Source organism: Nycticebus coucang, chromosome 10 (genome assembly GCF_027406575.1).
Source record: "Nycticebus coucang isolate mNycCou1 chromosome 10, mNycCou1.pri, whole genome shotgun sequence".
In the NCBI taxonomy this organism is placed as follows: Eukaryota; Metazoa; Chordata; class Mammalia; order Primates; family Lorisidae; genus Nycticebus; species Nycticebus coucang.
Genome location: NC_069789.1, coordinates 15,401,009 through 15,427,795, shown reverse-complemented (window position 1 = coordinate 15,427,795; position 26,787 = coordinate 15,401,009). Strand labels below are relative to the sequence as shown.

Below are 26,787 nucleotides of genomic sequence, written 5' to 3'. Positions count from 1 at the left end.
TAAAAGCAAGCTTTTTTATTCACACTTTTCACTTTGCAAAAGGGGCAAACTTTTTGACAACAGCCTATGTGCATTGGGTCAGGTTGTATTAAAATTGATGAGGAATAGAGATTGGAACAAGTTAGTGACAGTCTTGGCATTAGGAGGTCTGCACAGAGCTCTTTAGTTTCCTTTCTTTTTTTTGAGACAGAGTCTGTTGCCCTGGATAGAGTGCAGTGGTATCATTGTAGCCCACTGAAGCCTCCAACTCTTGAGCTCAAGTGATCTTTCTTCCTTAGCCTCATAGATAGCTGGGACTACAGGTCCATGCTTTGATGCCCAGCTAATTTTTCTGTTTTTAGTAGAGACAGGGTTTTGCTATTGCTCAGGCTGTTCTCAAACTGCTGAGCTCAAGCTATCATCCTGCCTCAGCCTCCCAGAGTGCTAGGATTACAGGTGTGAGCCGCTCCACTGTGTCTTGTTTTCAGAGCCTTTCACACTCTCAATTCTTGTCTTGCAGAAATTCTGCCATGGTTTAGTAGTTAAAAGTTAACAGAGTTCTGGTCATCAAGTCCTACTTAAGAATCTAAAACATGAAAGGAAAGGATTATAAAAACTAGAGCGGTCACTGAAATTTGTTCCTATGTCTGATTACACTAGCATAGAGATGATTATTTTTTAGATCATCTACTTTATGGGCTTTTTCAATAGTTTCAGTATGTTGCAGCTAGCTTAAAAAGGGCTTTTTTTCTTGATGCAAATGAACATAGTCTCCTTTATTGTCAGGTAATAATCCTAACCACAGCTTTTGTGGGTTTTTTTTTTCCCATATTCTCTTTAATCATCTGAATGATTGGAGGCAATAATCTCTCTTTTTTTTTTTTGAAAAAATTAAACAGCTTTACTAAGGTATAATAGAGACACATTTGATTTTTGTTTGTTTTTAAAATTAGGTCATTTTAATGTGCATTTTGGATAGAAAACCTTTGTTCTTGGCTGGGTGCAGTGGCCCATGTCTGTGATCCCAACACTCTGGGAGGCTGAGGTGGGTGGATAGCATGAGCTTAGAAGTTCAAGACCAGCCTGAGCAAGACCCTGTCTATACTAAAAACAAAAGAAAACAGAAAACTAGTGGGCATGCTGGGGCATGCCTGTAGTCCCCGCTACTCAGGAGGCTGAGTCAAGAGGATTGCTTGAGCCCAAGAGTTTGAGGTTGCTATGAGCTGTGATGATGCCATGGCACTCTACCCAGCATGACAGAACGAGACTATATCTCAAAACAAACAAACCAAAACCCTAAAACAAAACAAAAAAAACCACTTTGTTCTTGAAGGAAAAAGAAAAAGACCAGTAAGTAATATTCTATCATTACTTCCCTTCCATTCCATTCATATGGTAACAGAAGCTAGAGAAGTGATAAAATGTGGAGAGAAGAAAAAGTGCAATGGGAGCAACAAAGATGAACAACAAAATCTACCTGTTAGGTAAAGATAATATGAGGATAAGATAGGCAGCTCCAGCCTGAGTAAGAGTGAGACCCCATCTCTCTGAAAAATAGGAAAAATTAGCCAAGCATTGTGGCAGGCTCCTGCAGTCCCAGCTACTTGGGAAGCTGAGACAAGATGTTGCTGTGAGCTAGGCTGATGCCACCACACTCTACCCTGGGCAACAGAGGGAGACTGTCTCAAAAAAAAAACAAAAAAAACTGGTGCTAAATAATGCTTCTCAAGCTATCTTCAGTGAAAAGATCAATTGTTTTTTCTCCCCTATCTGTTGTGGACCACACTGCTTCTATAAAATACAATAAAATTTTCTTAGCCATATTAAATTGCTACTGAAACACCAAACTCATTGTGACTCTATCCTTATCTCATAGCAAACCAGTAACACTGTTTGTTCAACCACTGACTCAATTTTCGCTTTGACAGACTCCTAAGGTGTGTCTGACAGCAGTTTATTTAGCTTTAAGGATACAAAGCAAACACTATAGAATGCAGGTCAATATAGTTATCTCATGAGGTCTTGCAACTTCTCAGGTACAGCTTCTAAGTGCTATGGTAGATATGGAGCATCTTGTGGGCGGTGCCTGTGGTTCAATGAGTAGGGCGCTGGCCTCACATACCAAGGGTGGCAGGTTCAAACCCGTCCTGGTCAAACTGCAACAAAAAAATAGCTGGGCGTTGTGGTGGGCGCCTGTAGTCCCAGCTACTCAGGAGGCTGAGGCAAGAGAATCACCTAAGCCCAAGAGCTGGAGGTTGCTGTGAGCTGTGATGTCACAGCACTCTACTGAGGGTGATAAAGTGAGACGCTGTCTCTAAAATAAAAAAACAAAAGAAAGATATGGAACATCTTCAGTTCCAAGAAAGAGTTGAAGATGCAGACTTTCAATTTAGGAAGACCACCCCTTCCCTACTTCTTTTTCTTTCCTAGGTTGTGCTTGGGCTTCAGATGTTCACATGACGGGGCAATTGGCTGGAAGGACGAAATGGCTAGGATAACTGCATTCTCTCTCCATGTGCATGCTCATTCTCCAGCAGCCTAGCTTGTACTCTTAGTCTTTGAAGATTGGGTCTCTTTTTGGGGCACTCCTTCTACACTTAGCCAAACTGTTTCCCTCATTTTATATTTTCTGAACAGATGTACAAGTCTCTGGACATAGTGTGATAATCTAACTTTTATCACATATTTCAAATATATCTTTTATTAGGCACCTTCATTTAAGGGCATTGTTGTACATCCTATGGATAAATACATAATAGCTAAACAGATCACATGTATCTGTATATGTATATTTGAGTAGTTATCTGTTCAGACATGCTTTTTCACAATCACAATAATTTTTTTATCTCTTTAATTCAATATAACAATGTATTTTACATCTTTAAGCATATATGCATTTTAATATATATGCAATGTGTTTTTTTAAATAAAATTTTGGGTTCAATTTAATCTTACTAAGATTTTAGGAAAAAAAACCTTTCAGTACCTATTTTGTCAATTCAAGTTGTCTTATTTTTTTGTTCGGTTTTAATTTTTGTGTCAGGTAATACTACATCATAGAAATACATTGAAATAGTTTTGTATTTTTATATTTGCTTCAGTTTCTAAAACCTGAAAATTGTCATTTTGAATGCTTGTTACAAGTAGAATGTACTCCACTAAAGAACTTACCAGTTTAAGTATGAGTGTACTGCACTTTGAAGTCACAACAGCTAAACTTTTCTCTTTGTGGTCATGTTGTGATTATTTTATTTATTTTTTTGAGACCATCTCACTATGTTGCCCTCGGTGGAGTGCTGTGGCATCACAGCTGACAGCAACCTCAAACTCTTGGGCTTAAACAATTCTTTTGCTTCAGCCTCCTAAGTAGCTGGGACTACAGGTGCCCACCACAATGACTAGCTATTTTTTTGTTGCAATTGTTTAGCAGGCCAGGGCCGGATTCAAACCCGCGAGCTTTGGTGCATGTGGCTGGTGCCATAACCACTGTGCTTTGGGTGCCAAGCCTGAGGTGATTATTTTTATTCATTTTAGTTGGCTTTTACTTAAATAGTGTTTGCCTTTTAATTTAATTAACTTTATTATTAAATTTAATTTATTATGCATAATCACTTTAATCAAATATTCCTATCTTACACATAAAGCAGCATTCAATAAGCATTTTTCTCCACAATGCTTTCTTTCTTTCTTTTTTTTTTTTTTGCACAATATGCCTTCACCCATTTTTCCATACAGGCACACAGAGAACTTTCTCTTTCATCTCTATGGCTGCTTATTCTAATGTGAGGTTTTTTTCTGCTGCCCAACCAGCTTGTATTGCCCATTGAATAGATTAAGAGCCCATACGCTGAGGCAGTCAGGATTTGCAATGGAGAAAGGGTTTAATTTCATAGAGTGCTAAGCAGGGAGATGGGAGGAATTTCTCAAACCTGCCTCCTTGAGAATTTGGGAGATGGAGTGTTTAAAGATAGATTGTCAGGCAAATTAGGCAGTTGGGTTTGCTATTTGGTTAGGTTGGGGCCAAAATTATAGGGATGTAGAAACCATCTTATGTGTTGAGTCCGTTTCTGGATTGAGATCACAATTGGAGTAGATCAGACAATCCATAAATTGTGGTGACTGGAAGACATCTGAGAGACTACCTTTAGGTTTCAAAAATGTGATGTTAATGGAGAAAATTAACAATCTTATGACCACAAGCTATGTGACTCCAGAGTAGCAATTATAAAGAAGCAAATGGGGAGATAGTGGTTGATTATTTTCAAGCAAATGAAGGGATAGTGGTTGATTATTACTATTTGTAGCTAGGCCTGTTCCTTCAGAGTTTAGACCCTTACCACAATTCTTTCCTTGCTTCCCTTTATTGATTGTTAAAGTCTCAGTGTCTTGAGATAATTCAACTTGTGCCTTATTAATGGACACAGCTGCTCTTTCCCTTATTTTGCTATGATATATAAAGCCCAGGGAATAACATTGAAAATACTATTTTTCATGTTGGTAGAATTAATTACACATACATTCCAAGAATCAGGTTTCCAGAATCCAAGGTTAATGTTATTGTGCATTCCTTTCTACTTTGTATAATTTTGGCTTCCCAATTATTATTATTTCTATTTCCCAATAGAAATATACAAGAGTGCCTACTCATGAAATTTGAGTTCAGACTTTGTTCCAAAGGAGGGTCACAGGACCTTCTCTGCTTGGATTTTGTAGGAGCAGGTCGGTGTGGTTTATATCCCAATTACTGTAGCAGAAATTGATGTGACTATGGCAAGGGAGTGCACCTGAAGGAAGGAAAGAAACTGCACACACTTCGGTCTCTATAAGTTTCTGACTTTTGTGATGTGGATAGGGAAGGGTGGACTTTTTAATGCACTTCAAGGTTCTCCTCCTTGTGGGTGTGGTGGTAGGAAGAGAAGGGGTTGTGCAGATGATTTTAAAGGCATATTATCAAGATGCAGGTCAGATTTATTCAGGTTATGTTGTATTATCAAGATACAGGTGAGATTTGTTCAGGTCATCTTATATTATCAAGATGCAGGTATTAGGCTGGGTGAGGTGGCTAATACCTCTAATCCTAGCACTCTGGGAGGCTAAGGATGGTGGATTGCTTGAGTTCACGAGTTTAAGAGCAGCCTAAGCAAGAGCGAGACCCTGTCTCTAAAATGTAGCTGGTTATGGCGGGCGCCTGTATTCCCAGCTACTTGGGAGGCTGAAGCAAGAGGATAGCTTGAGCCCAAGAGTTGGAGGTTGCTGTGAGCTATGAGGCCATGGCACTCTACTCAGGGCAAGAAAGTGAGACTCTGTCTCAAAAAAAAAAACAAAAAACGCAAGTATGATTTGTTCAGGTCATCTTACCTAAGGAGAAATTTCAGAGAAGAAATGGCTGTTTCTCAAGTAATTGTGTCCCAGGTCAGGGTCTGTGTCGACTTTTCCTATTGGAATGTCATGTGTTTAGACTCTGCAAACTTCTTTGATGCTCCTACCAAATGAATTTGTTTCAACTATTTTTCTTTTTTTCTTAATGAGAGTTAAGCTCTGAAAAAAAAATATTTTTTCTTATGGGTCAGTGCCTTCTCTCTGTTCTCTCCATCTGAGCTTCTTTATGCCAAGAACTATTCTCACCATAAATTTATGACCTGTAATATTAAAATTTATTCCCTTTGTGGGTTTTGAACATCTTAGAAGCAGATTCTGGGGTGCCCTAGATTCCTATTGGAGATGAGTTCAGTCCCTGGGATATCAGTGAAGGAGAGGAACATGTACTGTTTCTGGTCAGTCTGGGTGCTCCATAAGCTCCACACAGAATGGGATGAAGGAAATAGACATTAATTAGCTAGAATAACTCAGAAAGTTTGGAATAATTAGAAGATAGTTGCTGTATAGGATCCTAAAGGAAGACTATTTAAATGCACTCTTAGAGATTACAGAACATGAGAGATATCTATAGCTTGAACTTTGTATAAAAGTGTTTTTTAGTTTTTGTAATTAGAGTCAGATTATAATTCTTTTCTTTGGACAATGATATCACAGCAGTGATGTTTTCTTTGTGCATTGGGATCTGATAGTAATTTGCCCTATTAGAGTTGATGTTTATTTCCTTGGTTAAGGTTCTCTCTGACAGATTTTTTTCACCATGGAGTTATTTTCTCTTTACTAATAGGTATTTCATGAAGATTTACCAACAGAGGTGCATAATCTGTTACATTTAACCTGGAAGCTCCCTTTTAAGATCCCCTTTGCATATATCTTGCTTTGAAAAATGAAGGCTCTTATTTTTGTTTCTTGGCCAGATGAACTAGAACAAAGCTAGGCTCTACCACTTGCTGGATGTTTGAAAAATGTTCCCTTTGAGACTGAAGCATTGACATTGACTGATGAGCTTGTTAGAAATTCAGGTTTCACCTTCTATCTCCTGAATCAAAATTTGCATTTTAACAACATCTCCAGTTTATTGTTGTGCACATTAAAGTTTGAGATACTGTTTAACTCAATTTGACTTTTCAATTTGAAGTATGTAAACAACTTATTCTGGATGATGTAAATATACACTCAGAAATGTAAATGCCTATGTTGGCAACCTGAATTTTATAGTGTATCATCCAGAAAACTATAGTATCTATACCACTTTTATAGATCTTATGTCATTTTCTTTATTCAGAGAACATTTCCATGTTAAAAATTATCTTTTTGAGTAATTCCATCACTCATATGAGTAGGAACTAGTATTCTTCCCTTTCTCATTTCACTGTGAGTCAAATTAGGAACTCTTCCTGTGGCCACTTTGTAAACATATGCTTTTCTTTCAGGAACTGTTGACATTCAGAGATGTGACCATAGAATTTTCTCCAGAAGAGTGGGCATGCCTGGACCCTGCTTGGTGGAATTTTTATAGGGATGTGATGTTAGAGAACTACAGAAACCTGGCCTCCCTAGGTGAGGATAACTTCAATATACAATTTTTATTCTATACTAAGTATTTCATATCCTTCCTTTGTAGAATGTTTTCTAAGAGGTTTCTGCTTTATTGAAGTGAGTTTCAATTGCTCTTTTCTAAGAGAAACTGGGGTATTAGTTGGTATAGAAAAATATCTTCATGATATTTTATCTTGACATTAGTCTCACCCTCTTCTTCTTCTTTTTTTTTTTTTTGCAGTTTTTGGTCGGGGCTGGGTTTGAACACGCCACCTCTGGCATATGGGGCCGGTGCCCTACTCCTTTGAGCCACAGGCACCACCCAGTCTCACCCTTTTCTTGAGTTGATTTGTTGATTTGTATCCTTCACTGTAAATTAGTGGTAATCCCAGAAATTTAGTAGCATAAAGTATTGTCCACACTTTATAATCCAATTTCCACCATTAATTTTTGATTCTCTAGTACTAGATAATAGATCTAAGGATTTTAAGTACTTCCTAAATATTCTAAAGTTTGTCAGGAAATGATTCTTCGGGATTAATTTCCTAAAATATTGTGTAATATTTTTTCTTCTCTACTGAGCACGGTACTAGGTTGGTAATGGCAGAATTCCAGCAAGGGTCATGCTACCTTTTTTTTTTTTATAAAACAGGTCTTACAATCTCTAAGCCAGACCTGATCACCTGTCTGGAGCAAAGGAAAGAGCCCTGGAATGTGAAAAGATGTGAGAGAGTTGCAGAACACTCAGGTAGGTGGGAGGCAGACGATGTAGGTGAAAGGTACAAAGGTCAAGGAGGATGCCAGACTTTAAAATGTGGTTTGGGAGACTCTGCTACAATATTAATGGTTTCTGAGAAGCCTTTTCTTTCTCTCAGTGTGGCACAGGGACATCTCTGTCCCTTTTTCTTGAGTTATCTAAGGTGTTAACTTCCCCTACAGTGACCTTCTTTTGAGGTTAGTTACAGTGAAAACCTAAGTCCTCTTCATGGCTTAAAAGGGCCTGCAGGATCTGACTGCTCTCCCATTTACATGACATGGGAATATATGTGTATTTTTGAGGAATTCTATGTTAAACCATTTTAAATTTCTTTTGCATCATATATAAAATGTGTCAGCGTAGTGGTGATAATTGGTATTTGATTCAGAAGACTTAGGATCACCCCCAAGTAGATGTTTTATGTTTTCTGCCGTATGTTTTTTTTTTTTAATCCTATGGACATACTTAATATGATTCTACAGAAATTCATACATAGTAATATTATCAGAACACTGAGAATCTCCAAAAATACAATAAAATCTAATGTTATTTTACTTCAAAATTGTTTTTAGTGTGAGCTCTGATTAATAATTTAAATTCAGGCTGGGTGCAATGGCTCATGTCTGTAATCCCAGCACTCTGGGAGGCTGAGGCGGATGGATTGATCCAGCTCAGGAGTTTGAGACTAGCCTAAGCAAGAGCAAGACCTTGTCTGTAAAAAATAGCCAGGTGTTGTGCTGTTATAGTCCCAGTTATTTGGGAGGCTCAGGCAAGGGAATCACTTGAGCCCAAGAGTGTGAGATTGCTGTGAACTATGATGCCACCACTCTCTACCAAGGGCAATAAAATGAGACTCTATCTCAAAAAAAAAAAAGAAAATAATAATAATAATTTAAACTCTATATGCCCCAATTCTTCAACTTTATATAGTTAATGTGTCTCTTCTCTACATTTCTTAAATATATTATGTCATCAGGCAGCTTGGAACATCGCTGAGCATATATTAAACTCCCAATTGTTACTTTATTTTTTTAATAACTATTGTTATTTTCTCTTGTTTTGTATGAAGCTTACAGGGACTGTATCATTCACCTATGCCTGTATACAGGTGTGTGTATACTTATATCAGTATAGCCATTCATACATAGATGGGTGTATATGTATGTATGTGTGTGTGTGTGTGTGAGTGACATGGATTTTCTTCATGAATAAGTTGTGTAAGAATATATTTTTGTATGTAGTATGATTTAGCATGTGTATACATTGTGAAATGATACAATCAATGAATGTATCAACTCAGAGTTACTTGTTTTTTTGGTAGTGAGAACACTTAAGATCTACTCTCAACAAATTTTAAGTTACAAAACGGTATTATTAACTATAGTCACAAGGCTATACATTAGGTCCGCACAAGTTATTCATTAAAGTTTATACCCTTTGAATAACATCTTCCAATTTCTTCCCACCTCAGGTCCTGGCAACCACCTTTGTACTTTCTGCTTCAATAAATACAATCTTCCCCCCGCCCAACCCCCCCCGTGAGATCCTGCAGTATATATATATATATATATATATTTTTTTTTTTTTTTTTTTTCTGTGCCTGCATAGTATCCCTCAGGTCCCTTTACATTATTGAAATGATTGAATAACAATTTTTATAAATAAATAATATTCTATTGTATATTCATATTCTTTCTTTCCTTCCTTCCTTTCCTTCCTTTTTTTTCTGAGACAGTATCATTTTATCACCCTTGGTAGAGTGCTGTGCTATCTTAGCTCACAGCAACCTGGAACTCCTGGGCTTGAGCGATTCTTTTCCCTCAGCCTCCTGAGCAAAATAACTGGGACTACAGGTGCCCACCACAATGCCTGGCTATTTTTAGAGACAGGAGCTTCACTCTTGCTCTCGAACTCCTGAGCTCAAGCAGGCTACCCACCTTGGCCTCTGAGAGTGCTAGGATTACAGGCATGAGCCACTGAACCTGGCCCCCATTTTTTTCTTCATTCAGCATTCACAAACATTTAGGTTGTTTTCATTTCTTGGCAATTGTGCATAGTGCTGCAGTGAACATGGAATTACATATATTTGAGATACTGATTTTATTTCCTTTGTTTATATACCCAGAAGTGGGATTGGTGAATTGTATGATAGTTCTATTTTTATTTTTTAAAGATTCTTCATTCTGGTTTCACAATGTATCTACCAATTTACAACTCACCAGCAGTGTACAGATTTCTTTTTCTTCACATCCTTGTCAGAACTTATTATCTCTTCTTTTTGATATTAGCTATCTTCATAGGTATGAATGAAGTGCTGTCTCATCATGATTTTGATTTGTAATTCCTTAATAATTGGTGATGTTGATCACCATTTATATACCTATTGGCCACTTATATGTATGTGTTCATTGGGAAAATGTCTATTCAGTCTTATGTCCATTTTTCAATTGGTTATTATTTTTGTCACTTATGTTTCTTATATAATTTGGATATTATCAGACAATATACAAGTATTTGCAAATTTGCAAATTTTGCAAATTTTTTCTCCCACCCTATAATTATTTCATTTTTTTCTGTGCAGAAAATTACTAATTTGATGCAGTCCAACTTGTTATTTGCTTTTGTTTTTATACTTTTGGTGTTGTATTCAAAAACTGCATTACCAACATTAACATTGGAAAGGTTTTTTCATATGTTTTAAGATTTTTAAGAATTATATCTTAAACCAATTGTGTCTTTTTTTTATTTTTATTTTTTTGAGACAGAGTATCACTATGTCGCTCTCAGAGTGCTGTGGCCTCACAACTCACAGCAACCTCAAACTCTTGGGCTTAAGTGATTCTCTTGCCTCAGCCTCCCAAGTAGCTGGGATTACAGGCGCCCGCCACAACGCCTGGCTACTTGTTGTTGTTGTTGTTGTTGCAGTTGTTGTTTAGCTAGCCTGGGCCGTGTTTGAACCCACCAGCCTCAGTGCATGTGGCTGGTGCTGTAACCACTGTGCTATGGGTGCCTAGCCTGTGTCTTTTTTTTTTTTTTTTTTTTTCTGTGACAAAGTCTCACTCTGCTGCCCAGGCTAGAGTGCCTTGGCATCAGCCTAGCTTACAGAAACCTCAAACTCCTGGGTTTAAGCAGTCTTCCTTCCTCAGGCTCCCAATAGTTGGGACTATAGGTGCCTGCCACAGGAGCCACTTAATTTTCAAGACTGAGACTCTGTCTCATTCTTGTTCAAGCTGGTCTTGAACTCCTGAACTCAAGTGATCTTCCTGCTTGAGCCTCCCATTGTGCTAAGATTACAGGGTGTGAGCCACTGCACCCGGCCACAGTGTTAATTTTGAATTAATTTTCATAGCTGGTGTTAAAAAAAATGGTTTAATATTGTTATTTTGCTTATGGATGTCCATTTTTCCTAATGCTAATTATTGAAGAGAATATATTTTCTGCATTGTGTATTCTTGTCTCTCTCAAAGACTAGTTGACCTTGTACGTGTGGGTTGATTTCTGGGCTTTATTTTGTTTCATTGGTAGTTGTGTCATTTTTAATGTATGTCATTTTGCTTTTATTACTACAATTTTGAAAGACAGTTTGAAATGAGAATGTATGATGCTTTCAGCTTTGTTTTTTCTCAAAATTACTTTGGCTATTCAAAGTCCATTGTAGCTCCATAAAAATTTTAGGATTTTTTTTTTAATTTTTGTGAAAAATGCCATTGGAATTTTTATAGGGAGCTCACAAAATCTGTAGATCACTTTGGACTATATGGCACTTAAACAGTAGTTATTTTTGCTGATCTACAAACATGAGACGTTTTTATATTTATTTGTGTCTTCGGTTTCATCAATATTTTTTTCAGGGTAAAGATTTTTCACTTTTTTGGTTAAATTTATTGCTAACAATATTTTGATATTATACATGAGATTTTCATTAGCTTGTTTAATGTGTGGATTCACTGATATTTGTTAATTGAATATTCTGCTCACTTACGGAGTGCATATTTCAGTTTAAACAGATTTTTGGTGTAGTATTTATGATTTTCTATGTATAAGATTATGTTATCTACAAACAGTGACAATTTTATTCTTTTTCTATTTGGACAGCTTTTTTTCCACATATATTAGTTCTTCCTGTGATTACCAATGCTATATTAAAATAGGAGTAATGAAAATGGGCATAATATAACATTGCATTGTTGTCTATGCATTTAAAGGAGGAAACACCTCTTCTACTTTTCATAAGCCAATTTCAGCAGATGAAGCTTTTTTTTCTTCCTTTTTGAAACAGTCTCACTCTGTCACCCTGGGTTGAGTGCTGTGGTGTCATAGCTCACAGCAATGTCAAACTCTTGGGCTCAAGAGATCCTCTTGTCTCAGCCTACCAAGTAGCTGGGACTATGTGCACCTGCCACAAGGCCCAGGTAATTTTTCTTCTTTGAGTAGAGATGGGGTCTTGCTCCTGCTCAGGCTGGTCTTGAACTCCTGAGCCCAATCAGTTCACCTGCCTCAGCCTCCCAGAGTGCTAGGATTACAGGCCATGATACCACATCTGGCCAGCTTCCCTTCTTTATGACTGAGGCTCATGGAAGCACTGAGTCACAAAGACTGCTGCTGGGCATACAGTGAGGTCTGCCTTTAGTGTGGGCTTATCACTAGAGGCTTGGATAGTTATGAATCCTATTTTACTCATAAATAGACTGCATTGCCTGGTGCCTTGCACCTGTAGGGCAGGTACTTGCATTTAAGATTGCAATCCCTCCTTTCTTCTGATTTCCATTTGCTTGAAATACTGTTTTCCATCCTTAACCCTGAGTCTTGATTTGTCCTTCAAATCTAGGTGTTCTTCTGGAGAGCATATGGAAGGCTTGTGGTTTGTTTTTCGGTTTTTTTTTTTTTGCAGTTTCTGGCTGGGGCTGGGTTTGAACCTACCACCTCTGGCTTATGGGGCCGGCACCCTACCCCTTTGAGCCACCGGCGCTGCCCTGGCTTGTGCTTTTTTTATCCAATCAGCCAGCCGGTGTCTCATCAGTGATCAGTTCAGTCCATTGACATTTATTGAGAGAATTGATAAGTGTGATGGAGTTCTATTCATCTTATTTTGTGAAAGTCCATTGTGTAGTTTTATCCTTTGTGCCATTGTGGAAGCTAAGTTTTGACCTTTAGCTTCTGGATATTTACTTTGCTGGTGGCCTATTGTTATGGTCAGTGTTGAGAATAGGTCTATGTATTTTTTGTAGAGCTGGTCTTGTGAATTTCCTCAGTGTTTGTGTATCTGCAAAAGATTTGATTTCTCCATCAATTTTGAAGCTTAGTTTAGCAGGATACAGAATTCTGGGCTGAAAATTATTTTGTTTGAGAATGTTAAAAATGATGACCATTCTCTTCTGGCTTGAAAAGGTTCAGTTGAAAAGTCTGCTGTCATACTAATAGTTGTGTCTCTGTAGGTCAGTTGACACTCCTGGCTGTTAGCAGAATTTTTTCTTTCCACTTGACTTTGGCCATGTTAATTACAATGTGTCTAGGCAAAGCTCTGTTTGAGTTGAGATGACACAGGGTTCCCTATCCATCTCAAAGGAGTGTGTTGGGATTTTTGGTAAAACTTGGAAAGTTTTCATTTGTGATGGTCTCTAGTAGGGCTTTTGTTCCTTTGGGATAATCTTCTTCCTTTTCAGGGATTCCTGTTATTCCTGTTTGAACTCTTCATGGAGTCTCATAGTTCTCTAAGAGAGTGTTCTGCTTTCTCTCTCTTCTTATCTGCCTTTTTAACTACCTGGGTTAACTCCAAAACTTTATTCTCTAGCTCTGATAGTCTTTCTTGTCCATGGTCTAATCTGTTTTTGATACTTTCTACTGAATCTATACATTCCCTGATTATCGCCTTCATTTCCTTAAGCTCTACCATATCCTTCCTATATTACACATCTCTTGTCTGACTTTTGGTTCTATCTTTCCATTTTCTTGTCCATTACCTTTATTGTCTTCATCACCCATATTTTAAATTTTCTTTCTAATTAATTCTTTATAGATGGAGTCTTCTGTGGTAGCTGGCTCATAGTCCTTTTGGGGAGTTATTCTGTTTTGGTTTTTCATGTTGCCCGAATTTTTCTGTTTGTTCCTCCTCATGTGTTCTTTCTTCTTGTTCAACTCCTTGTCCTCTTTTATCCTTGCTTTCTCCTTTGTTTCATATTAGCTTGTCTTAGAGCTTAGGTCTTGAAGTGGCCTCTTGGGATAAGGTCAAAAGGAAGAGAAGGGTAAAGTGCAAGCAGGGAGAACAAGAGGAAGAGAAAGAAAGAAGCAGAAGGAAGGAAAGAGCAAAAGAAAAGAGAAAAAAAAGGGAAGGGAATGAAAGAAAAGCACTGAAGAACATTTGAGGATGAGGACAGGAAAAGACAATGAAAGTGATAGAAGAAATGGTATTGATCAGCACAGTGTTAAGGTCATGTCTGTAATTCAAGGATTCTGAGGATCTGGGCTCAGTTGGTTCCTTGAATTCAGGAGCTCCTTTCCAGACTGAGCAAAGCCAAACTCTTCTTCTGCAGTGACCAAAAATACAGGAGTGCTTGCTCTTGATGAAAGTAAAATTGGAAGTTAAGAATAGAACAAACCAAACAAATTAGCAAAAAGAAAACATAACAAAAGAAAACAAAGAAGCTCAAATAGCCAAAACAGTAGCAATCTCAGCAATATAGAAGAGGAAAAGAATTTTAAAAAGTTAAAAAAAATTTAAAAATTATTTTAAAAATTATATATGCATATATGTATGTGTGTGTATATTATATATATAGTGGAAGGGACCAACTTTAATAGGAATATATATATTGCAATATATCACCAAGTGGTACTATTTTTTTTTGTTTGTTTGTTTGTTTTAGGATATGGAGAACACAGCCTGCAACATCAATGGTCCTTATTCCTAACTTAGTTGCCCTTGGTGATCACCTGATTGTTTCCTCAGCATTCAGACCCTGCCAGGTTGGGGTCTTAAACCTCTCCAGAATACTTCAGTGACAGGTGTTACAGTGCCCCTGACACCAGTTCCCATGGCTGTGGGAGTCCCTCCGCCTGACCCAAGGTTGGAGTTCTGATCCCTGCAGGTGTAATAAAGATAGCCATGCTTTAGACCCCTGCTAAGACCTTCTCATGACCTTCCCACAATGGCAGCCCCCCCACCCCCGGCTGCTGAGCTCTTCCCAGTATGGCTGCCTTGCCGGCCACCAAACTGATGGCAGATCCATTCCAACTGGTATTCAAATCTGGTTGCTGTATACTGTTCAAGTCTGCCCACTCTTCCAAGCTTTCCACTCAACAAACAGCTTCCCTGCAAAACTGAAAACTCCGGAAAGGCTTCCTTCCATCCCAGACTTCTGTGGTGGGGCTGGCCAATCCCAGCAGCTTGCAATCACTTGCCTAATGACTCAGATTTCCACTACTCTAGATCACATGCTGTATCCTGCTCACCACTATCTCACTCTGCTCTCTGAGCTGCAACTCTGGGTAAGATCTCTGCACCAGATATGGCTGGTTTCTCTCTTTTTCTCCAGTTATACTAGGAGAGCTCAGCTGAACAATCCTGGTCTTTAAACTTTTAGCATTCTAGCATCTTGCTCCACCAATCATTGCATCTTTTTTTTTTTTATTATTAAATCATAGCTGTGTACATCAATATGATCATGGGGCACCATACACTTGTTTCATAGAATATTTGACATATTTTCATCTCATTAGTTGACATAGCTAGCCCTCCTGGCATTTTCTTAGTTACTTTGCCAAGACATTTACATTCCACATTTGCCAAGGCTCACATGTACCCTTGTAAGATGCACCACAGGTGTAATCCTTTCAATCCCCCTCCCTCTACCTACCTCCCCCCTCCCTTCCCATGCTTTCCCCCTTCCCCCTGTTCTTAGGTTGTAGCTTGGTTATAGCTTTCATGTGAAAGTCCTAAGTTAGTTTCATAGTAGGGGTGAATACATTGGATATTTTTTCTTCCATTCTTGAGACACTTTACTGAGAAGAATATGTTCCAGCTCCATCCATGTAAACATGAAAGAGGTAAAGTCTCCATCTTTCTTCAAGGCTGCATAGTATTCCATGGTGTACATATACCACAATTTGTTAATCCATTCGTGGATCGATGGGCACTTGGGTTTTTTTCCATGACTTAGCAATTATGAATAGGGCTGCAATAAAGATTCTGGTACAAATATCTTCGTTATGATGTGGTTTTTGGTCTTCTGGGTATATGCCCAGCAGAGGAATTACAGGATTGAATGGCAGAACTATTTTTAGATCTCTAAGTGTTCTCCATATATCTTTCAAAAAGGAATGTATTAGTTTGCATTCCCACCAGCAGTGCAAAAGTGTGCCCTTTTCTCCACATCCACGCCAACATCTCTGGTCTTGAGATTTTGTGATATAGGCTAGTCTCACTGGAGTTAGATGATATCTCAAAGTAGTTTTGATTTGCATTTCTCTGATGATTAAAGATGATGAGCATTTTTTCATATGTCAGAAGGCCGTGTGCCTGTCTTCTTCAGAGAAGTTTCTTTTCAATTCTCTTGCCCAGCCTGTGATGATATCCCTTGTTCTTTTCTTGCTAATGCGTTTGAGTTCTCTGTGGATTCTGGTTATTAAACCTTTGTCAGAGACATAACCAGCAAATATCTTCTCCCATTCTGTGGGCTGTTTGCTTGCTTTACTTACTGTGTTCTTGGCTGTGCAGAAGCTTTTTAGTTTGATCAAGTCCCAAAAGTGTATTTTTGAAGCTGCTTCAATCGCCCGGGGGGTCCTCTCATAAAAAACTCACCCAGCCCAATTTCTTCAAGGATTTTCCCGGCACTCTCTTCTAGTGTTTTTATAGTTTCATGTCTTAAGTTTAGGTCTTTAATCCAGTAAGAGTCTATCTTGGTTAGTAGTGAAAGGTGTGGATCCAGTTTCAGTCTTCTACAGGTTGCAGGCCAGTTCACCCAGCACCATTTGTTAAATAGGGAATCTTTTCCCCACTGAATGTTTTTAATTGGCTTGTCAAAGATTAAATAATGGTAAGTAGCTGGGTTCATCTCTTGGTTCTCTGTTTTTGTGCCAATACCATGCTGTTTTGATCACTATCGATTTGTAGTATAGTCTGAGGTCTGGTATCGTAATTCCTCCTGCTTTGTTTTTATTTCTGAGTGATGTCTTGGCTATTCAAGGTTTTTTCTGATTCCATATAAAACGAAGTATTGTTTTTTCAAGATCTTTAAAGTATGACAGTGGAACTTTAATAGGGATTGCATTGAAGGTATATATTGCTTTGGTAGTATGGACATTTTAACAATGTTGATTCTTCCCAGCTATGAGCATGGTATGTTTTTCCATTTGTTAACATTCTCAGCTGTCTCTTTTCTTAGAGTTTCATAGTTCTCTTTATATAGATATTTCACATCCTTTGTTAGATAAACTCCCAAATATTTCATCTTCTTTGGCATTACTGTGAATGAGATAGAGTCCTTAGTTGTTTTTTCAGCTTGACTATTGTTGGTATATATAAAGGCTACTAATTTATGAATGTTGATTTTGTAACCTGAGATGTTGCTGTATTCCTTGATCACCACTAAGAGTTTTGTAGTAGAGTCCCTCGTGTTTTCCAGATATACAATCATACCATCTGCGAAGAGCGAAAGTTTGATCTCTTCTGACCCTATGTGGATGCCCTTGATTGCCTTTTCTTCCCTAATTGCAGTGGCTAAAACTTCCATTACAATGTTAAAAAGCAATGGAGACAATGGGCAGCCTTGTCTGGTTCCTGATCTAAGTGGAAATGATTCCAGTTTAACTCCGTTCAATATGATATTGGCTGTCAGTTTGCTGTAGATGGCCTCTATCAGTTTAAGAAATGTCCCTTCTATACCAATTTTCTTAAGTGTTCTGATCATGAAGGGATGTTGGATGTTATCAAAAGCTTTTTCTGCATCAATTTAGAGGATCATATGATCTTTGTTTTTTACTTTGTTTATGTGCTGAATTACATTTATAGATTTACATATATTGAACTAGCCTTGAGACCCTGGGATAAAGCAACTTGATCATGATGTATGATTTGTTTGATATGTTGCTGGATTCTGTTTGTTAGGATCTTGTTGAATATTTTTGCATCTATATTCATTAGTGATATTGGTCTATAATTTTCTTTTGTTGTTGGGTCTTTTCCTGGTTTGGGGATCAGGGTGATGTTTGCTTCATAGAACGTGTTGGGTAGTCTTCCTTCTTTTTCTACATTTTGGAACAGTTTGAGTAATATAGGTACTAATTCCTCTTTAAAGGTTTGGTAGAATTCTGATGTGAAACCATGTGGTCCCGGACTTTTCTTTTGGGGGAGGTTTTGTATGGTTGATGTTATTTCTGAACTTGAAATGGGCCTGTTCAACATTTCCACTTGATTCTGGATAAGTCTTGGAAAGTGACGAGCTTCCAAGTATCGGTCCATTTCCTTCAGATTTTCATATTTCTGAGAGTAAAGTTTCTTGTAATATTCATTAAGGATTTTTTGGATTTCTGAGGAGTCTGTTTTTATTTCATCTTTGTCATTTCTGATTGATGAGATTAGAGATTTTACTCTTTATTTCCTGATTAGGTTGGCCAACTATTTATTTTGTTGACCTTTTCAAAAAAACAGCTTTTTGATTTATTGATATGTTGTATTGTTCTTTTGTTTTCAATTCATTTATTTCTGCTCTGATTTTGGTTATTTCTTTTCTTCTACTGGGTTTAGGGTTGGAGTGTTCCTCCTTTTCTAGTTGCTTGAGATGTCATCTTAAATAACTTAAAGGTTGAATTAGAATGGATTCAGTGTTACCCCTGTAATGCTATCTCTACCTGTCTTGTGTTATAACATGCTCTCCAGTGATCACCAGTAGAAGGTTGTCCCCTCTGTCTATTTTGTTACTTTTAACTGGAGAGTTGTATACACGTCTGTTGAGGCTAATTGGTGTATAATGTTATTTAAGTTTTCTATTTTCTTATTGATCTTCTATTTGTTTTTGAAAGTGGGGTTTTAAAGTAAAGAGTGTTGCCGTGTATTTCTTGCTTCACCTCTGTCAATAGTTTTTTCATATAATTAGAATCCCTGATGTTACATATAAATGTAATGTGTATATTATACAGTATATTCAGAGGGTGCGAACAAAATTATACACATTTTAAGCAAGGAAAAAACTGTATTAAGATTGTAATAATGTATACGAATGACATTATCTTGTATGTTGTATCTGTAATTTCAGAAGTCACATTTGACTTGAGTATTATAATTTTAATACGTATTTTTCTTTTTAAAATGTGTATACACTTTTTGTGTCATCTGCATTATATAGCATATATGAACTATATGTATTTTACACATATAGATGTATTAGATATTTTTAAACTATTTTGCTGTGATAGATTTCTGGTAAATAGATTCAGTTTATCATTATGTAATGTTGGTCTTTGTTTCTCATGACAGTATGCTAATTATTGAAAATCTGTGCTCATAATGGGTACCCAGTTATCTTTGAAAATTACAGTTTTCTAGAATTATTAGGTAATTATTTTTAGAATTCTTATAAAGTTTTTAAAAAAAATTTGTAATTTTATAGTTTTGCTTCATTTTTTAAAGTAGACCATGTCGATCATAATGGGTGCTCATAACGGGTGCCCGATTATCTTTGAAAATTAGTTTTCTAGAATTCTTCAGTAATTATTTTTAGAATTCTTATGAAGCTTTTAAAAATTCTTTTTGTAATTTTATAGTTTTGCTTCATTTTTTTTGAAGTAGATCACTTCACATTGGTCAACTAAGTTTTTAGTTTTTACTTATATATTATAGCTTCATATGACAATATTAACTCTATATAGTTTAAGACATTGTGAGCCAAGTCATATACAAATCAGCCACGTATCTATTGCCAGCATAATATTCTTTTTGTTTGATTGCCTCTATAAATATTATGCATAGTACATTTTTTGTTAATGTATACTACATTTTTTTCTTGGTTGGAGGTCAATGGTTATTTTATCCTGTCTAGGTAAATAGTCATGAAAATGATCTTAATGTATTCATTGGGTAATAGATACTATATTTGTGTGAAACATTTGTGTAATTTGAAGATAATTTTAGAAAAGCTTCAAAACTCTATTTTTGGTATTTTTCATTGTAAAAAACATGAAATTTATAATCCTAAATATTTTACTTACACAATTTGGTCATATTAAGTATATTGACATTGTTGTTTATATCTCTAGAACATTTTTACCCTGCAAAGCTAAAATTCAATATACATGAAACAAATACCTCTTTTCCTCATTGTCTGGTCCTTTACGAACACTTCTATTTTTTTTTTTTTTAATGTAGCAACTTTATGTATTTTATTCAGGCATAGTCACAAAGTATCTTGTTTGAGTGGGCTATTGAGTTCATTTATTACAATGTCAAGATTTATCTTTTTTGTAGATGTTAGAAGATTTCCTGCTTTTTAAAAGCTCAGTAATACTCCTTTATTTTTGTATCACAAATTATATTTATCTCTTTATTTTGTGAGGCATGTTTGAGTTGTTTTCACCTGTTGGCTTTTGTGAATAATGCAACAAATATGGATGTGGAAATAACTCTTCATTTGACCATTTATGTGAGGGATTTATGTCCTACATTTTTTCTCATTGATCTAGTTGTCTGTCTTTATGCCAGTAGCAAAACTACTTTGTTTCTTTACTTTTTGTTGTTGTTGTTGTTGAGACAGGGTCCCACCCTATGCCCCTGAGCAGAGTGCAGTGGGCGTGGTAGCTCACCACAACCTCAGACTCTGGGCTGCGGGCACCCCGCTGCCTCAGCCTCCGGAAGCCGCTGGGATTACAGGCCCTCGCCGCCGCAGCGCCGGGCTGGGGTTTTCCATTTTTTTTCATGAGTCGGGGTCTCACTGTTGCTCAGGCGAGTCTCGAACTCCTGAGCTCAAGCGATTCTCCCTCCTCAGCCTCCCACAGTGCTGGGATTACAGGCGTGAGCCACCGTGCCCGGCTACTGTACCTTTGTAGCCGGTCTTGATAGTAGAAAGTGTTGGGCTCTTCATGTTAGTTTGGCATTCCATATGATTTTCGGATTGCTTTTTCTTATTTGTTTGCTTATGCCATTGATTATTTTATTTTTTGAAGACAGAGTCTCTCTCTGTTGCTCAGGCTAGAGTACCATGGCATCAGCCTAACTCACAGTAACCTCAAACTCTACGTTTAAGTGATCCTTCTGCCTCAGCCTCCTGAGTAGCTGGGACTATAGGCACCACCATGATGCACAGCTAATTTTTCAGTTTTGGGTAGAGATGGGGTCTCCCTCTTGCTCAGGCTGGTTTAGAGCTCCTTAGTTCAAGTAGTCCTCCCACATCAGCCTCCCTGAGTGCTAGGGTTACAGGTGTAAGCCACTGCCCTGGGCTGACATTGATAATTTTAAAGAGATTGCTTTAAATTTGTAGATCATTTGGGGCAGTATAGACATCTTCACAATACTAAGTTTTCAAATCCTTGAAGAAGAGCATGCTTAAGAGTTCGTCATTTAATATTTATTTGTGGGTTTTCTGGTTTTCCTTGTTATTAATTTCTAGTTTTATTCTATTTCTATTATAAACATCAGTTTAAGATTTTAACTTTTAAAAATTTATAGAGTTTTTTTGTTTGTTTTTCTCGTTTTTTTTTTTTTTTTTTTTTTTTTTGAGACAGAGTTTCACTTGTGGCCCTGGGTAGTGTGCTGTGGCGTCACAGCTCACAGCAACCTCCAACTCTTGGGCTTAAGCTATTCTCTTGCCTCCGCCTCCTGAGTAGCTGGGACTACAGGTGCCAGCCACAACACCCAGCTATTTTTTGGGTACAGTTGTCATTGTTGTTTTGCAGGCCTAGGCGGGGTTCAAACCCACCAGCTCCAGTGTATGTGGCTGGTGCCCTAGCCACTGAGCTACAAGCACTGAGCTGTTTTTTTTTTGTTTGTTTTTTAGCTTAAAATGTGTTCTATCTGGGAGGTATTTTATGAGCTATTGAGAATGCTATATGAGCTACTATCGTATGGGGTATACTCTATATGTCTATAAGGTATGATTGTTGTATTGTTTTATAGTGCTTTCAAAGTATCTGGTCCTTTATTAATATTATATCTTGAGTTATCCAAAGTGGGGTATTGAAGTATCCTACCATTATTATATTGTTGTATATTTCTTCAATTCTGTCAATGTTTGCTTCATATATTTGGCAACCATAATTTTACACATACACATATCATGCATCCCTTACACACAAATGGATATGTATAGTATTTTATGTGTTACATATATAGAAAACATAAATATAGTTTGCAAGTGAGTGAATCCTTTTGTTAATATCTTTCTGTGTCTTTTATGACAGTTTTGACTTAAAATATATTGTATAGAAAAGAACAAGTTTGCCACAAAATACAGTGTGCCTGATTGTGACTTCAATATATGCATGCAGTATCTTTGTTTTTGTTGTTCTTGCCACTTTTGTCCATTTTTGTTCTTTGATCTAAGCAAGTGTCTTGTAGACAGTATATAATAGGATCTTGTTGGTTATTTCTTTAAATCTCTATCTTTGTAATACTCAGTTGTGAAGTTTAGTCCATGAATGTTTATATAACTTTCTGAAAGCAAGGACTCACTATGGCCATTTTATTGTGTATTTTATTCTTGTAGCAGTTTTGCCCCTCCTTTCCTCTTCTTTTCTGTGTCTCATTGATTTTCATAGTTACATGCCTTGGCTCTTGTATTATTTTAGTGTATCACTATGTATGTATTTTTATTGTCTTTACGATGGCAATTACACAAAACTTATCATAGTTACAATAGATTATAAATTGGTAAATCTCAACTTTAGTTGCTTATAAAAGTTATTCCTCATTTCATCTGCTATCCACTTAGTTATTTATATCATCAATTTATCTTATTTTATTGTATACCAATTAACACACAGTATCATTTTTCTCTTTTTGTCTTCAAATTTTAAAGCTTGGTTAAAAGTGTCTTCTGCACCATCATTTCAGTACTATAGAATTTTACTTAGATACTTATACATCTTTCCCAGAGGTTTCCACTTCTGGCATATGGGGCCGGTGCCCTACTCTGTTGAGCCACAGGCACCTCCCATATCTACTTATTTTCAATGCAAGGAGCTCCCTTTGTCTTGTGGGACGGGGCTAGAGGTGATAAACTTTTAGCATCTAGTTATTTTGATGTCTTTATTTTGTTTTCTTTATTTAGAAGGGTAGTTTTGCTGGATATTGTATTTCTGCTCTGAAGTTTTTGTTCTTTTACCACCATGACACTGAACTCTTTTCTGGCATGCAAGTTATCTGTTGTTTAATCCACTAGTAAATCATGGGAGTATGCTCATAGATAACATATCACTTTTCTATTTCTGCTTTCAATATTCTCTTCCTGTGTGTGACTTTCACACCTTTGCTTATAATCTGTCTTGTTGCAGGTGTTTTTGTGTTTATCCTAGCTATAGTATGTTGAGCTTCTTAACTTTTTATGTCCTTTTTCTTATGTTTGAGAATAACTCAGTCATTTCTGATTATATTCTTTAGCTTCACAATTTGTTTCTTTTTATGATTTTTTTGTTGATGTTCTCATTTTCCTGATTTTATTTAGTTGACTATATTTGCATTTTATTTGTTCAGCATCATTAAGATGAATATTTTTAATATTTCTGATAATTTATATCTCTCCATTCCTTTATGGCTGAGTTCTGTTTATTTATTTTGTTTAACCGATTGAACAATGTTACCCTGATATTTTCTCTGTGTTTTAATGTTTGTTTTTGATTCGGGGGCTAATAAAAATCCATCATTCACAAAATTTGTAAAGTTGCTTTGTCCTGGGGTACTCTGACACCAACTAACTATACTATAGAGTCAAGGAGCCTCAAATGTGTTCTGAGGATGTTTCTTATGTCAAATTCTGTGTTTATTATGGTTAAAACAATAGTCCCACATTTCTTCTTTATAGCCTGTCATCATTTGTTACACCTGTTCTCTGTTGCTGGTACTGGAGTCTCTCTGCTGCTGTAACTATCTTTTACCCTTTTGTTTCAGTTCACCAAGTCGGTGTTTCAAACTATAGCACTATTCTTTTCAGCTCTGCATTCTGGAGGACAGAAACCAGCCTTTTTAAAGTCCCCCAAAAGCCAGAAGAGGGGGATATAGGTGTCATCACTATTTTCTTTTCTTTTCTTTTTTCTTCTCTCTTTTTTTTTTTTTTTTTAGAGACAGAGTCTTATTTTATCGCCCTCAGTAGAGTGCTGTGATGTCACAGCTCACAGCAACCTTCAACTACTGTGCTTAGGCTATTCTCTTGCCTCAGTCTCCCAAGTAGCTGAGACTATATACAGATGCCCACCTGAAAGCCTGGCTATTTTTTTGTTTCAGTTTGACTGGGGCCAGGTTCGAACCTGCCACCTTTGGTATATGGGGCAGGCATCCTACCCACTGAGCTGCAGGCATCCTACCCACTGCGCTGCCCAGGTGTCACTATTTTCTTTCTTATTTGAGACAGAAGCTGGAAGTTGGAAGTTTACTTCTATATATCCCAGCCTGTGTTAAAAAGAAAAGACCATGGTGGGTAAACATAACAAACTTTTCTTTCCTTTCTATGTCACTCTTGGCATCGTGCTTACCTGGTGTGCTGCAAACTCTTTTATCTGATTTTTAGAGTTCCCACAAATCAATTCGGTCAATACAGTTTTGTTAGATTTATTTATTTAGAGTCTGTATATTATATTATGCCATTTTGCTAATGTGCCTGGTATAATTTCACATATTAAATTTATAAAGTGTATCATCTTATTTTTTTTCTTTTCTGCTTTTATTTAACTCAAAATAGCTAATAACATGAATATATTTTTAAAATATCTCTAATACATCAGATTCTTAAGGAAATAAGTGGGATAATTTGTTATTTTTTTTCTTTCTTTCAGCTGTGTCTTCTCATTCCACACAAGACCATTTGCCAAAGCAGGGAATGAATGTTTCATTCCAAAAAGTGTTACTATGAAGCTACAGAAGCTGTGGTCTTGAGGATTTAAACTTAAGGAAAGACTGGGAAAAGATGGATAAGTATAAGAAGCAGAGCAGTTGTTATAATGAATTTAACCAATGTTCAGCAACTGGCCATAGCAAAATCTTCCAATGTAGTACATGTCTGAACGTTTTCAAAAACTTGTTTAATCTAAATAGACATAAGATGAGACATACTGTAGAGAAATCTTATAAAGAATGTGGGGAAGCTTTTAACCAGTGCTCAAACACGTTACTAAACACATGAGAATTCATAATGGAGAGAAAGCTTACAACTGTGCCAAGTCTTAAAATCCTGCTCAAGCCTTTCTAATCATAAGATAACTTATACTGGTGAGAAATGGTATAAATGTAAAAATTATGGCAAAGCATTGACCCACAGCTCAAACCTTAGTATACATGAAAGAATTGATACCAGAGAAAAATCCTATGAATGTGAAGAATGTGGGCATACCTTTAAGCACTAATCATACCTTTCTGAACATCAAAGAATCAATCCTGGAGATAAACTCTACAAATGTGAGGAATGTAGAAAAGCCTTTAACCGTTCCTCAGACCTTAAAAATCATAAGAGAGTTCATACTGGAGAGAAACCATACAAATGTGAAGAATGTGGCAAAGCCTTTTAACCATTGCTCAGATCTTACTATTCATAAGAGAATTCATAGTGGAGAGAGACCTTACAAATGTGAAGAATGTGACAAAGCTTTTAACCACATCTCAAACCTTAATCTACATAAAAGTTATTCATACCAAAGAAAAACCCTACAAATGTGAAGAATGTGGCAAAGCCTTTATTTATTGCTCAGTCTTTACAAAACATAAGAGTTCATACTGGAGAAAAACCTTACAAATGTGAAGAATGTGGCAAAGTCTTTAATCAATGCTCAGACCTCACTAAATGTCACAGAATTCATACCGGAGAGAAACCGTACAAATGTGGAGAATGTGGCAAAGCTTTTAACTGCAGCTCAAGTCTCAGTATACATAATAGAATCCATACTGGAGAAAAACCTTACAAATGTGAAGAATGTGGTAAAGCTTTTAACCGCAGCTCAAGCCTAAGTATACATAACAGAATCCATACTGGAGAAAAACCTTATAAATGTGAAGAATGTGGCAAAGCTTTTAACCATAGCTCAAACCTTAATCTACATAAAAGAATTATTCATACCAGAGAAAAACCCTACAAATGTGAAAAATGTGGCAAAGCCTTTATTCATTGCTCAGTCCTTACTAAACATAAGAGAATACACACTGGAGAGAAACCCTACAAATGTGAAGAATGTGGCAAAGTCTTTAATCAATGCTCAGACCTCACTAAACATCATAGAATTCATACTGGAGAGAAACCACACAAATGTGAAGAATGTGGCAAAGCCTTTAACCCCAGTTCAAGCCTTAGTATACATAAAAGAATTAATCATACTGGAGAAAGGCCCTACAAATGTGAGGAATGTGGAAAAGCCTTTAACTGTTCCTCAGACCTTAAAAATCATGAGAGAGTTCATACTGGAGAGAAACCATATAAATGTGAAGAATGTGGCAAAGCCTTTAACCGTTGCTCAGACCTTACTATTCATAAGAGAATTCATACTGGAGAGAGACCATATAAATGTGGAGAATGTTACAAAGCTTTTAACTGCAGCTCAAGGCTTAGTATACATAAGAGACTTATACACGCTGTAGAGAAACCACACAAATGTGAGGAACGTGACAAAGCTTTTTACCACAGTTCAAACCTTACTAGTTATAAGAGAATTCATTCTGGAGAAAAACGGTACAAATATGAAGAATGGGGCAAAGCCTTTAATCATTGTTCATACCTTACTATTCATGAGGGAATTCATACTGGAGAAAAACCCTACAGATGTGAAGAATGTGACAAAGCTTTTAATCACAGCTCAAGCCTTAATGCACATAAGAGAATACATACCAGAAAAAAAATCCCTACAGGTGTAAAGAATGTGGCAAAGTCTTTAGTCAATGCTCCTTTCTGTACATAACAAAATTCATAGAAGAGAAACCTTACAAATGTGAAGAGTGTGGTAAAGCCTTTAAGTGA

At 36.8% G+C, this 26,787-nt stretch overlaps 1 protein-coding gene across 1 annotated transcript; it reads left to right on the top strand.

Moving 5' to 3' along the window:
• Positions 1-6,794: 6,794 nt before the first annotated feature.
• Positions 6,795-26,787, top strand: LOC128596341 (zinc finger protein 85-like). The gene is made up of 7 exons (XM_053606021.1): positions 6,795-6,915; positions 7,547-7,642; positions 24,623-24,687; positions 25,278-25,464; positions 25,551-26,227; positions 26,309-26,522; positions 26,741-26,787. The coding sequence occupies exons 1-7, from the start codon at positions 6,882-6,884 to the stop codon at positions 26,785-26,787; spliced, it is 1,320 nt and encodes a 439-aa protein (XP_053461996.1). The 5' UTR covers positions 6,795-6,881.